Here is an 11,675-nt window from a genome sequence, read left to right on the forward strand (position 1 = left end):
CAGCAAAATTATGAGTAGTGTATTACGTATGTACATGTATTGCAATTTTCGAGTATGTTACCAACTGAAACAAGAGGCTATCTGGTGCAGCATATTCAGTTGAGTCTCCCGTGAAAACCAAATTGATTTGCAAATGAGTGTGTTTCTCGAAAGCCAACGACCAGTTTGTCTTTGTCCATCGTCGACAAAACTGCCAACTCCCTGCAAACTACGGGGATTTCGTGGACTTGTATTGTATACGGTGACACTTCTATCTTTGATAATGGACGTTCGTAAAAACATCTGTGCAGTGGATAATAGTCGTGACCGAAGTACCGTTTAGCGTAACACCCAGGTAGTAAGTACGATTTGTTGAATGTAATTTCAGCCTAGTAAGCTCTGGCTGCTAATTCCTTCTTTCCGTCGGACTATAAATCGTGATGACCTTAACTTGTACCTAGTCCTAATGGCCGTAGGAAGCGCTACGGTGTTTTGAGGTCTACCGGTCTATCATAATAAACGTATACATTCATCCAGACCACCTGGTAATTCAACCGAAGGAAAACAATGAAGATGCTGAAGTATGTTCACACTGTTGTAATATAAACCTGTCAACAGTCTCAGGTCGTCATATTCAGTAACCAATAAAAACTCACCCTCTAGTTTTCGGTAGAAATAAAACTTAAGTGTTCTGAATCAAAGAACCGGACTGCTGGTTATTCAGGGCTGGGAGGGACACTGACACCCCTGTTAACGTTTACCTTATCACAGATTACCGACATTCCAAACATGCACTGTTTTCCTGGAGGATTGTGATGGCCTGAATATGGCAAGATGTGTCACCGAGGCTGAGTTTCGACATTCCATGTTGTCCTCAATGCAGCTTTCTTGATGCGCGCTTGATGTGTTTTTCTGTGCTTACTCAGATGATCACTTCGCATGAAACGTTTACCACATTGTTCACAGAAAAATCGTTTTTCACCTGTATGAGTCCGAATATGGCGTTGAAGTTCATCTGATCTGGTGAATGCCCTGCTGCAGAAATTGTACCAACACTGGAATGGTCTCTCATCGTTATGCCAACGAATATGGGCCTTCAGATGACTGGTTTTGCCATAGGTTTTTCCACACAAATCACACAGATGCAATTTACGCAGTCTCATTGACTTCGCGCAATTCATATCGGCTACATTGGTGATAACAGCTCCCACGTTAGGTTTGTGATTCTCACTAATCACACACATACTTTTCTTGTACTTTTTGTTACCGCGCGTCTTCGTATCCATCTTTCTCATGAACGAATAATGGCGTTTTGTTACCAGTTGTTTGAGTTACTCTGGGTCCCGTTGTCCACTGGTTGAGTAGTGTCATTTTCGGGTATCCTGTACAGGTCTACTTGTGGAAGTGTGGCGATGCGCAGCCCTGGATCTTGGGTCAGTAGTGCAAACTGATCTTCCGCTATTGAGGCGCCATGAAGCCTTGATGACTTTGATTCGGGAGATACAGACCAGACTTGTTCATTTTGTAGCAGGAGGCTATTTTGATGAGACGAGGTAGAACATCCTATAGCTGATTGGTTTGGAAATGTATCATGGCTGGTTACTAGTGGAGCTGACTCTGAAAGTTCATGAAGTTGAATTGAGTGGGCTAAGAGTGGCTGAAGGAAGTTGGCTGCACCGGGTAACGATGAAAAATAAAAATCAGGGCACATGGTTGTCTTAGTATTGGGGAAGTTTTTTAAAGAGGTGTGCAAAAGGATCGCCGAATAAGCTCTCAGCTGAGCACCGAATCTTTTATCTTCCTCTGAGACAGGATGGTTCCATGGTTGCTTTTGAACCGAACGAAATGCACTGGGACATGACTGACGTAAAAAGTTTTGTGAATGGTGAGGTTGTTCAGTTCTGGATAATCCACTTGTCATCAGTGAAGAATGCGTAGCCCCGCAATCCATAGGCGAATAAGGTAGCGCCATCAACCCTAATTTGCTCAAATGTTCCCGCAGCCTGTGGTACAATACCTTCATTTCACGACTTGCCCAAAAGTCACTTGTGAGGGAGTCATTTGGTGCGTTTAGTGCACAAGGAAAGTTGTAACAAGTTGACATTACTGATGATAGGATGGTGTCTTTCGGGTTGCCACAGAGTTCCAGTTGACACAGTGCACCGTTATCTGAAGAATGCTGCGCGGAGCACAGTGGGTCAAAGTAGGGAGTTCTTGTTTTTAATTTCATTCTGTCAGGTGAAATGTAGGACAAATCCTCTCGATCCAACTCTTGGTTCGTTTCTGCAAACGGAAAGGGAAGAAATAAGGTAAGGGTACCTATTCTTGAACTAGTAACGCACAAGCGCACAAAAGAACGTATTCAACAGCGTCATATTGAGTTTTTATGAAAAGGGGTTATCAGGTTAGGAAGAAACCGGAATTAGATTGGTTGTGTTGGGTTTCCTGTATTTCGAATGCTACGGCAGTGGCACGTGGACATTTTGAACTGCTATATCTTTGTAATGTGCTACTCATAAGTTTGCTGAAAATCCGTTGACAGCCCACGACCAGTTTCGTCCTTCTTGAGGCTCATCAGGTAGGTGCAGTTCCCGAGTTTCTGTCAACCTTATGTTCTACTTGAAACCAAATTGCACGAAATTAGCGAATATACACTCATTTGCAAACTAAATTGGTTTATTGAGAGACTCAATTGGAACCCAGTTGAATCGCTCGTTTGTAATTTAATCACTCTCAGTCAAGTGGAAAAAGTTTGGAACCGAGTGGGGAGTCATCGTTTCAGAAGGTATTGGTAAACAATCGGTAGATTTAAGGTTGATAGCAACTTGAGGACTGCGCTTACCTGATGAGCCCCAAGAAGGGCGAAACCGGTCGTGGGCTGTCGACGGATTTTCAGCAACCTTATGAGTAGTACATTACAAACATTTACATGTATCGCGATATTTCAAATATCCTAGCGATTGAAACATGGGGCGGCCTGGTGCAGCACATTCAGTTGCCTGAGAACATCATAAACGAGAGATTCAGCTGGGTTCCAGGTGAGTTTCTCGAAAGAACCAAATTAGTTTGCAAATGAGTGTATATTCGCTAATTTTGAACTGCTATTTACTGACATTTTCTTGCTATGCTGAATTGATCACCGAGGCTTCAGGTCAAACGCCCCAAGGGGAACTCAAGGTTTATTAGAATTAATAGAAATATAGATATATCTAGGTATGAATTTGAGAAATTCCAAGGTGTTTCAACTTTTTGCCTCAAAGCGTTGTGCATTCCCCAGAACATCTGGAGATGAACCTAATGACTGAAATAGGAATTTATTTGAATGGAAATTCTAGTCACTTCAATAGGCTTCGTACTATCGACACGCTGCAAAGATTTTTGAAGCAGCTTAGCAGAAACTGATGCAATCCTGAAAACAGCTGATCTAGTCAAATGTGCGGGGGGGTTGGAGTGCTCGGAGATCCATCAAGAAAGGCACCGACCCTTTATACCACCACATCTCTCACTGCAGCTACAGTAGAGTGATCCGACATATTCTTGAATTTAGTTTAAAACATAAGCCCTCCGGGTGAGGAGACTAGGCGAAACTAACTGGATGATTTGGAGCAGATTAGATTCAGCACTCTGGTTGCCTTTAGACGATGAGCAAAGTAGACTCAGAGATAATCATGTCAGATGGTGTATTCGGTTTGTCGTATATGATAATGGGTCTGTCCAGGCTGCATATAGCAGCCCTTTCCTGGATGAACTGTTGTCCACCCGTCTTGGCCCATGGTGCTTACGTCCACCACTTGCAAACCAATCAACTTAATGTAAAATTAGAAATTTTGAAATGAATACTAATCATGACAACAAAAAAATGAAATTAGGATGAGAATGGGGGAGAAAAAGACCATCCACACACCTCTTTTCATAAAGGAAACTACTCACAAGGTTGCTGAAAACTTGTAAGTAGTTTCCTTTATGAAAATATACTGCGATATCTCGAATATCGTGCCAACTGAATCATGAGGCGGCCAGTTTGCAGCGCATTCAGTTGTAGAATATCATAAACGAGAGATTCGGTCGGGTCTCTCGTGAAAACCAAATTGATTTGCAAATTGGTGTATTTCTCGAGAACCATCCATACACCGTTTTTAAAGATAATGACTTGAGATAATAGCTCATAGTAGTTGGTGAAGTCTTGCCAGAAAAAATATGCGCTACTACTTGGCCTAATGAGTTCCGCTTTGATCTAAGCTGTTCCTTCAACAACAAAGCGAATAGTTTGCGTACGGGGCACTATAAGGACTTTAGCTATTCAGCTAACATTTTTGTTTACGCTAAAATGGACAGATAAGCAATTAACTATCGTGGAATATTGGTAAAGAATTTTGGGAACCTATCAACAGAATACCAAGTGTCGACAAAGTTCGAAATACTGTTTCGAACAATGAGGGAATAAAAATCCTCACCAGCCGAAGATTAGGTCCGCGATAGGCCAAATTTAGCTTAGTGAAAGATCGTTACAGTCATACACTTGATCTGTGGATTTCAACTGAATTTGCTGTTCTTGAATTTCCGCTGATCTTCGAGGATATCTGTTATTTTTCTTATGTTATCCACTTTGTTCGTTATTTGATCCTCTGTCCCAGTGCAAAGACGGCGTCATGCACGCGAATTTTGGGTACTCTAAAACTGTATTGAGTTGGAACACGGTTCTCTGGCTCCACTTAAAGCCAGATTTACGATGTTTTTGGGTAGTATAGAAGGCTATTCTTGGTGAGGTCACGTTACTTTGACAAAACAGGCATGATGTGTGTGAGTTCATGACTCAGTGAGCATGACCTAGATACAGTGATTCAAGAATAATCATAAAGAAATTTGTGAACATGAGAATATATTGCTTTGGCTGGTTTGCTTCCATTGGATTTTTCTGTATTGTGAAAGGATAACAAAGTTTAAAGAGTACATTTGTAATGCACTACTCATTAGGTTGCTGAAAACTCCACAACAGCCCACGACTGGTTTCAGCCATTTTGGGGCTTATCAGGTAGGCGCAGTCCTCGGGTTTCCTCAAACCTTACGTTCTACTTGAAACCAAATTGCACAAAATTACCGAATATACACTCATTTGCAAACTAATTTGATTTTGCCAGAGACTCACCTGGAACCCAGCTGAATCTCTCGGTTTTGATGTTTACAGGCAACTGAGTAGTGCAGTAAAAATATGTACATGTATCGCGATATCTCAAATAGCATAGTGACTGAAACATGAGGTGGCCTGGTGCAGCACATTCAGTTGCCTGGAAACATCACAATCGAGCGATTCAGCTGGGCTCCAGGTGAGCATCTCGAAAAACCAAATGACTGTATATTCGCTGATTTTGTGCAATTTGGTTTCAAATAGAACGTAAGGTTGACGGAAACCCCGGGGAAAGTTTAGAGTGCTTTGTTGGCACATTCACAGCGGAAATTCTCTTATGACGAGCTGATTAACTCCAGACACCAATTTGATATTGAACGATTACGTTAGTTGTTTTCCATGGTAAACGCAGAAAAACGCGCACAACTAGCTAAAATTTGGGTTCAGTTTTCAGTTTTCCCTCACTGCACCAACTCTCTGACCGGAGTCAATGCCTTTGGGCGTCCATTAGGAGACAGTCACTCAGAAGCGAGGAGCACGGTACACGCAATAATCAGTTTGGTCCACTTAAAACAATGCTTACTACAATGGAAACAGAAGTGACGTGGAATTATGGCCGATGGTGTGTGTGTGGGCTCAACGAAAAACTTCGGAACCCTGCGTTAACTCCCTAATTGAGCACTTGTTATTATAAAGCGATGAAGATGCTCAGCTGAGTACTGCTCATATTTTTGCTGACTTGTATATTTGAGCTACGTATTCTATCTGATGCGCATAACAAGGAAAGAGACCAAGTCAGTCACAGGCTGAATAAAGACGTGTTTGATACCGTTTCACACGCTCCAGTGCTCCAGTTCTCAGAAACTACATAAAAACTATCACAAATTTTCCAATCACTGACGTCCCTTTAAAAGTTCGGAAGATTATCGTGATCTCATCATGATCGAGTCTTGTTTCGCACTGCTCTAGCGATTCTTTAATCACCCTTTTTCTGTCTACCACTTATGAACAGTTTATTCATATTTTAGCCTATATTGTTTAGGTTAGGGGGAAGAAACTTTTCACAATATATATTGAAGGGGCTGCATGGTGCGAGATAGGCTGCGAAGCTGTGACGAAAAGGAAGAACTTGCTAACAACGGGTTGTTGGAGATTTACCCGGTGTGTTCGTCAAGTTTGGCAATTAGCTTGCAAACGTTCCTTTACTAATGAGGAACAGTGATGTCTTCTCGATTCGTGACAGAACGCTTGCAAGCCAACCGCTCAGCTCAGCAAACAGGCCAAAAACCACCAACAACAGATTGATCTGATTGCAGCCGGATACACTCGAGGTGAGTATAATACAATATTCATTGACTTTAATAGCAGACGCGATTGAATCCCAGCTCAGTCCCTGATTTACGCGCTACACTTCAACTATGTATGTTGCAGCCTCATGCTTAATTTGGCATGTCAACGGAACACACACACTGACGNGACGCTCTTCGAGGTCCCCAAACGGTTTCGCACCCAGAGTTTCCAGTAAGGTGATGCCCTATTACAACCCTATTTGTATGCACCAGCGAAATACGCCCATTTGCAAGTTGGTCTGGTTTTATCGGGTGACTCAACCGAATCCCAACTGAATCTTTCGTTTACTATGCTCTTTACTATTGTGCGTATAGTACATTCTTTTAAACTATGAGTATGAGAAAACACGTGTATCTGATTTGCGTGTGCAACTGTTTAGGTAAAATGACTGGAATTTACTAAGGTTTTCAAATGTTGCCCGACTGGGTTTCATAAAGCTCCTTCAACTCACAGATAGACTTTTATCAGCGCTCCAACCACACACAAATCGTCCGGTTTCCTAGCGCACTCTGATATATACACCATTCGAGGTCCCGCTTTCTTCTGAGTCTCAATCTTATGAGTAGTCCATCTTATGAAAATACACTTCGAAATCTTGAATATCTCACCAGCTGAAACATGAGGCGGCCCTTGCGTACTCATTTGAAGAATATCATAAACGAGGGATTCAATTGAGTCTCCTGTGAAAACCGAGTTAATATGCAAATGAGTGTATTTGTATTTACAACTGCGTTGTTTTTCACCAATCTCATTTCAGTCGAACGGGGTTAATAGTTTTGACAGCACAACGAGTGAACAATTAAGTAACTCTATTTCATGAATCCAGCTGATTCGTTTGCCACTACCATCCACCGGAAGAGACCAGTCGATCATTGGCTGATCTTATCGTACAACAAGTGTGGAGAGGATAGCATATCGATCTGATTTTCACAAAAACTGGACGGAATAACTACTACTTAACGAGAGGAAAAACTGCCAGTGACTGTACTGACTTTATGGACTCGCATGTGAACGAAGAAATGACAGCCGGTTTTTGACTGTGTCGTGTATTAGGTGGAATGAACTCGTCCTGTAACAATGTTGTCCTCACCACGTTGTCTAACTTTAGCGAACGCCGAGCGCAGATAGTTGAAATCTCTCTTTATCTCGACTGTGTACCTGTACAGCAAATGTTATGGATATTAGACATGGACATACCGTGACTGCCAATAGATTTTGATGGTCTTTGCAGGAGAATCGGTTAGATTTTACAGTTTGCGGATTATCGCTCATGTTATTATCGTGCTGCCAATTCCGATGATGTTTACTTGGCAGTGTACTTAGACCCGCGTCCTTACGATGTTCTGAGATGCCATAAATGACAGCTTGTAGCGATGAAAAAACATGTGATGTCGAAGCTTGCCACAAAGCTCAAATGTTTTTCAGCTGGGATATTGGTGCTTCTAAACAGTGTTGAAATAATGAGTGTATTTCTCGAAAACGTTCCAATTTGGGTTCAAGTAGATCGTAAAGTTGACGGAAACTCGGGGGACTGCGCCTACCTGATGAGCCCCAAGAAGAAGGGCGAAACCGGTCGTGGGCTTCCGATGAGGTTTCATCAACCGCATGAGTAGTGTAGTAAATCTATGCAATGTATCGCGATGTCTCTATTATTGTACCAAGTGAAACATGAGGCGGCCTGGTGCAGCACATTTGGTTTCTCAAGAATATAAGTAATGTATTACGTGTTGAAATATATTTTTTGGCAAAAAAAATCACTCGGTAATAAGCTTAGGCGCCACGCTGCAAATTTTACTGGTCTTTACACTGACCTTGGGCTGCTGGTATTCGAGGTGAAACAAGGATATATGATAATGATTGGAGAAAATAAGGCAATTCGAGGGCTGGGATAATACAGATTGCCCAAGCCTAGACAGAGAAAGTTGAGAGTCAGAGGTCAAGCTCAAACCACGGACCTTCCGGTCAGTAAATCCACACTCTAACCACTGAACCATCTCTCCCCAGTAATGGGAGAGTGTTTTCCGGTACACTTTTGAAGAACCGCCTCCCACTCGTCGATGTCATACGCTTGAACTCAGGTAGGTACGAGGCCTTCCACCCCAGCACCTTGTAGGTTCTCTGCACATTCAGTGTTCCGAAGAACTGTTTATAGCATATCGGTAGGGCAGTCTGATGAGATATTAGAAATATTGTTCATGACCACCTAATACTTCTGACAACTTATGCTGTGTCAGAAGCTGGCCGCATTCCCTTGTTCTACAAAACAATTTTGTGGGATAATGCGTCTAGTTGTTTTCGAAAGTCAAGTAAATACCTTTAAAAGCATCTGACACAGAGACAGAAATTGAATGGTTTCACTCGTCACTGTGTAATCATGTGACGTTCGCAGGCCGCTTGAAATACCCAAGACTCAAAGTAGGTCTGTAACCTTATCCCCGTCTGAAGCTCCGATGTCATGAGGTTGCGCAACCGAACAGAACAAGGGTACGAGGCTTCATCCTTCAAATCGATATGTCAACAGCCCGTGAACAAAGCGAAAACTCTTCGGGTCGAGAAACTCGACCCATAGACAGGCATCGAATAGCACCTTCTACGCTCTGGCAATCAAGCCCAATACAGATGCTAAAAATTAATGTGGTTTTGACCTTTAAAGACCTGTCACATAAAGAAATGTATCGCATTCCCCTCCGTGTGAATTCCATGGTCGTACTCGCGTAAGGCTAGATAACCTACACAAGTTTGAACACTTCACTTGTTTTCCAGCCCATGCCTAATCCTGATTATACGCAACATCTAGGTCTGGAGAAAACAGCAGTTGAAAATGGCAGCTTCAACGAGGAATAGAGAGCATTCCCAATATTAAAGAGCCAGCTACTATATATCTCATCCAATGAATCGTCAAAGCTTCCCCACACCTTGCTCATCGCAGTTGCTGACAATAAGTGTGTTGAAAGGGTCACAACATCAATACCAACTTATTTTGACACAGCCTCATGTTACGTGAAATTGCTAATGTGGAACTGTTCTGGATGATACGAATACCTTCTAAGATCCATCCAACTTCTGACTGAAGTGGACAGATACTGAATACCGAATACTTATTCGTACAGAGTACGAACCGCACATACTTTTCGACAGTCCACGACCGCCTCGACGTTCTTGGGGCTCATCAGTTAGGCGCAGTCCAAGAGTTTCCGTCAACACTATGTTCTGCTTGAACCCAAATTACAAGAGATTCTTGATCTGGATATCAATCTGATTTCCGCGAGAGGCTTAGCTGAATCTGTTATTTACCGTGTTTTTCTTCACTTGTGCCTCATGCATTAGTTGATACGATATTTGGGACATCGCGATTTGTTATTGTCCGAACGTAAAACACTACTCATAAAGTTGCTGAAAATTTCCCGAGAGTTGACAGTAATTTCTCGAATATCAAACCAACTGAAACATGAGATGATCTGCAGTAGCATATTCAGAAAAGCATCACAAATGAGAGATCCGCCTGCGTTTCAAGTGAGTCTCCCGTGAAATCCAAATTAGCATGCAAACGAATGCATTTGTCGAGTCAATGTGTCGGTTAAACCATAGGCCTAGAGCCTATTGCTTTGCAAGTATTGGAAGATGCCAAAGGAACTCATGGTGCATATTAGCTGATAGGATAATTTCCACTTACCACTTCTGAAAGCATCCGTCATCAGGTTTCCTGCTTTTGTGCAGCATCGACATATTGTCGATTATGGCTGTCAAACCAACACATTTGGTCCCTGTTACAGTTCGCCACTACCGTACCAATCGTCCTGATTTGTTGAAGGGGGTGAATAAACCATCCCACTTGTGGTGGGGTGTAGACGACCAAAACACGACACGTCTGTATGAACAAAGCAAGCTGACCGACAAGCCAACCAGCGTCAAACTGATAGGCCAGTATGAATTCCGCTCTTACCCCTACCATTCCATGATTGGTGGAAACACCCGCGGCGTCATTCGTTGGTCGAAAAGCCGTGACACGCTGCGGCCTGGCCACTTTGAGTTCCCTCTTTAGTACCAGAACACCAGTGTCACCGCTTTTGACTAATTCGGACACAAATTCAAAAACTTCGACCGAAAATAGCCCCATTTATTTTCCCAGTTTCATTAGCGTTGGTGACATCATAAAATGGTGTGCAGCAGCTGCGCGAAGGGTTGACGAAATACTGCCAAGGACACCCGCTGGTATGGCAATTCGGTGAAAAACGAGTGCAGTTTGCCATTCGTGACAAGTAACCAAGACAGTGGAGCATTCACTCGGATGAATGGTTTGGATTCTAAGCGTGTTTCAAAGCATTTGCAGGCCTGGCTGTTGTCTCATTTTACAGAAATGCTGTATTTAAGTGACTCTACGGTACTCCTTGGATGTGTCTTCAGGAAGTGGTGTTGTCAGGCTATTCAGACTAAGAGGTTCTTAGCTCAGTTTGGAAACCCCAACACTCTCACACTTGTAAGTGATATTGAGCGCCAAGTGAGCCAGTAACACGTTAGTCTCTTGTCCGCATATATCACATCCAATACTTTCTTGGCCCACGACCACTCCAAACAGCGTCCATGATTCTTTGAACACGGGTTGTTCCAAGTTGCTTTGTCTGTGTAGTCATGGTATAATTTATAGGTCAGTGAGCAGCCTTTCCTCGGGTGTTGCAATGTCGAACTGGTTTGTGGGTTGGGAACCTGCAACTGTATAAGGAACTGATTTGAAAACCGAGTCTGTTGGGGCTTTTGTGTCAAGTTGATTTGACTTCTGCTTTTGTCCATATTAGAGGACACAGGCCTAAAAACGATCAATCGATTGGGTGTTGGTCAGTGTTTTGTGGTCAATCTTTCCCTCAACAGCGACAATAACTGGTTGAATTAGTTCAAGGAATCAGATCACACTGGTTTTAGGAACACGTGGTTACTTTTTACTTGGTTGAAAAAATGGGCCTCAACTTTTAACATATTCTGCAAGAATTGATGCAAGAGTAACGAAATACTTTGTATCCAGATTGCCAACAAAAAAACAGGCCAGTCCAATCTGTTTGACACTTCTTCCATAAGAATGGCAATGATTAAACAGTGGCTCAGCTCCTGCTACTTCCGGTGCGATAAAAAGCCCACCTAATATGTATGGAGACATCCGCTTGACTTGATAGTGCCATGAAGGCAATGTTCTGTCACGGATACGAAGGGACCACATGGTGAGATTACC

The 11,675-nt window shown here is 42.7% G+C and overlaps 2 protein-coding genes across 2 annotated transcripts in view; both read right to left on the bottom strand.

Moving 5' to 3' along the window:
* Window positions 1-1,265, bottom strand: part of T265_04072 (hypothetical protein) — a gene marked incomplete at both ends in the record, with an annotated part of 45,644 nt that extends 44,379 nt beyond the window's left edge. Inside the window, one exon of the mRNA XM_009168718.1 lies at window positions 902-1,265. Within this exon, the coding sequence (XP_009166982.1) occupies window positions 902-1,265 (364 nt within the window). The remainder of the gene's footprint in view (window positions 1-901) is intronic.
* A 29-nt stretch (window positions 1,266-1,294) lies between these two features.
* On the bottom strand, window positions 1,295-10,149 carry T265_04074 (hypothetical protein; the record flags this gene model as incomplete). Its single annotated transcript, XM_009168720.1, has 2 exons — window positions 1,295-2,262; window positions 10,128-10,149. 2 exons carry the CDS (start codon window positions 10,147-10,149, stop codon window positions 1,295-1,297), a joined length of 990 nt encoding a protein of 329 aa, XP_009166984.1.
* Window positions 10,150-11,675: the final 1,526 nt, after the last annotated feature.

The sequence above is a fragment of the Opisthorchis viverrini genome, assembly GCF_000715545.1.
Source record: "Opisthorchis viverrini unplaced genomic scaffold opera_v5_64, whole genome shotgun sequence".
NCBI classification, from domain to species: Eukaryota; Metazoa; Platyhelminthes; class Trematoda; order Opisthorchiida; family Opisthorchiidae; genus Opisthorchis; species Opisthorchis viverrini.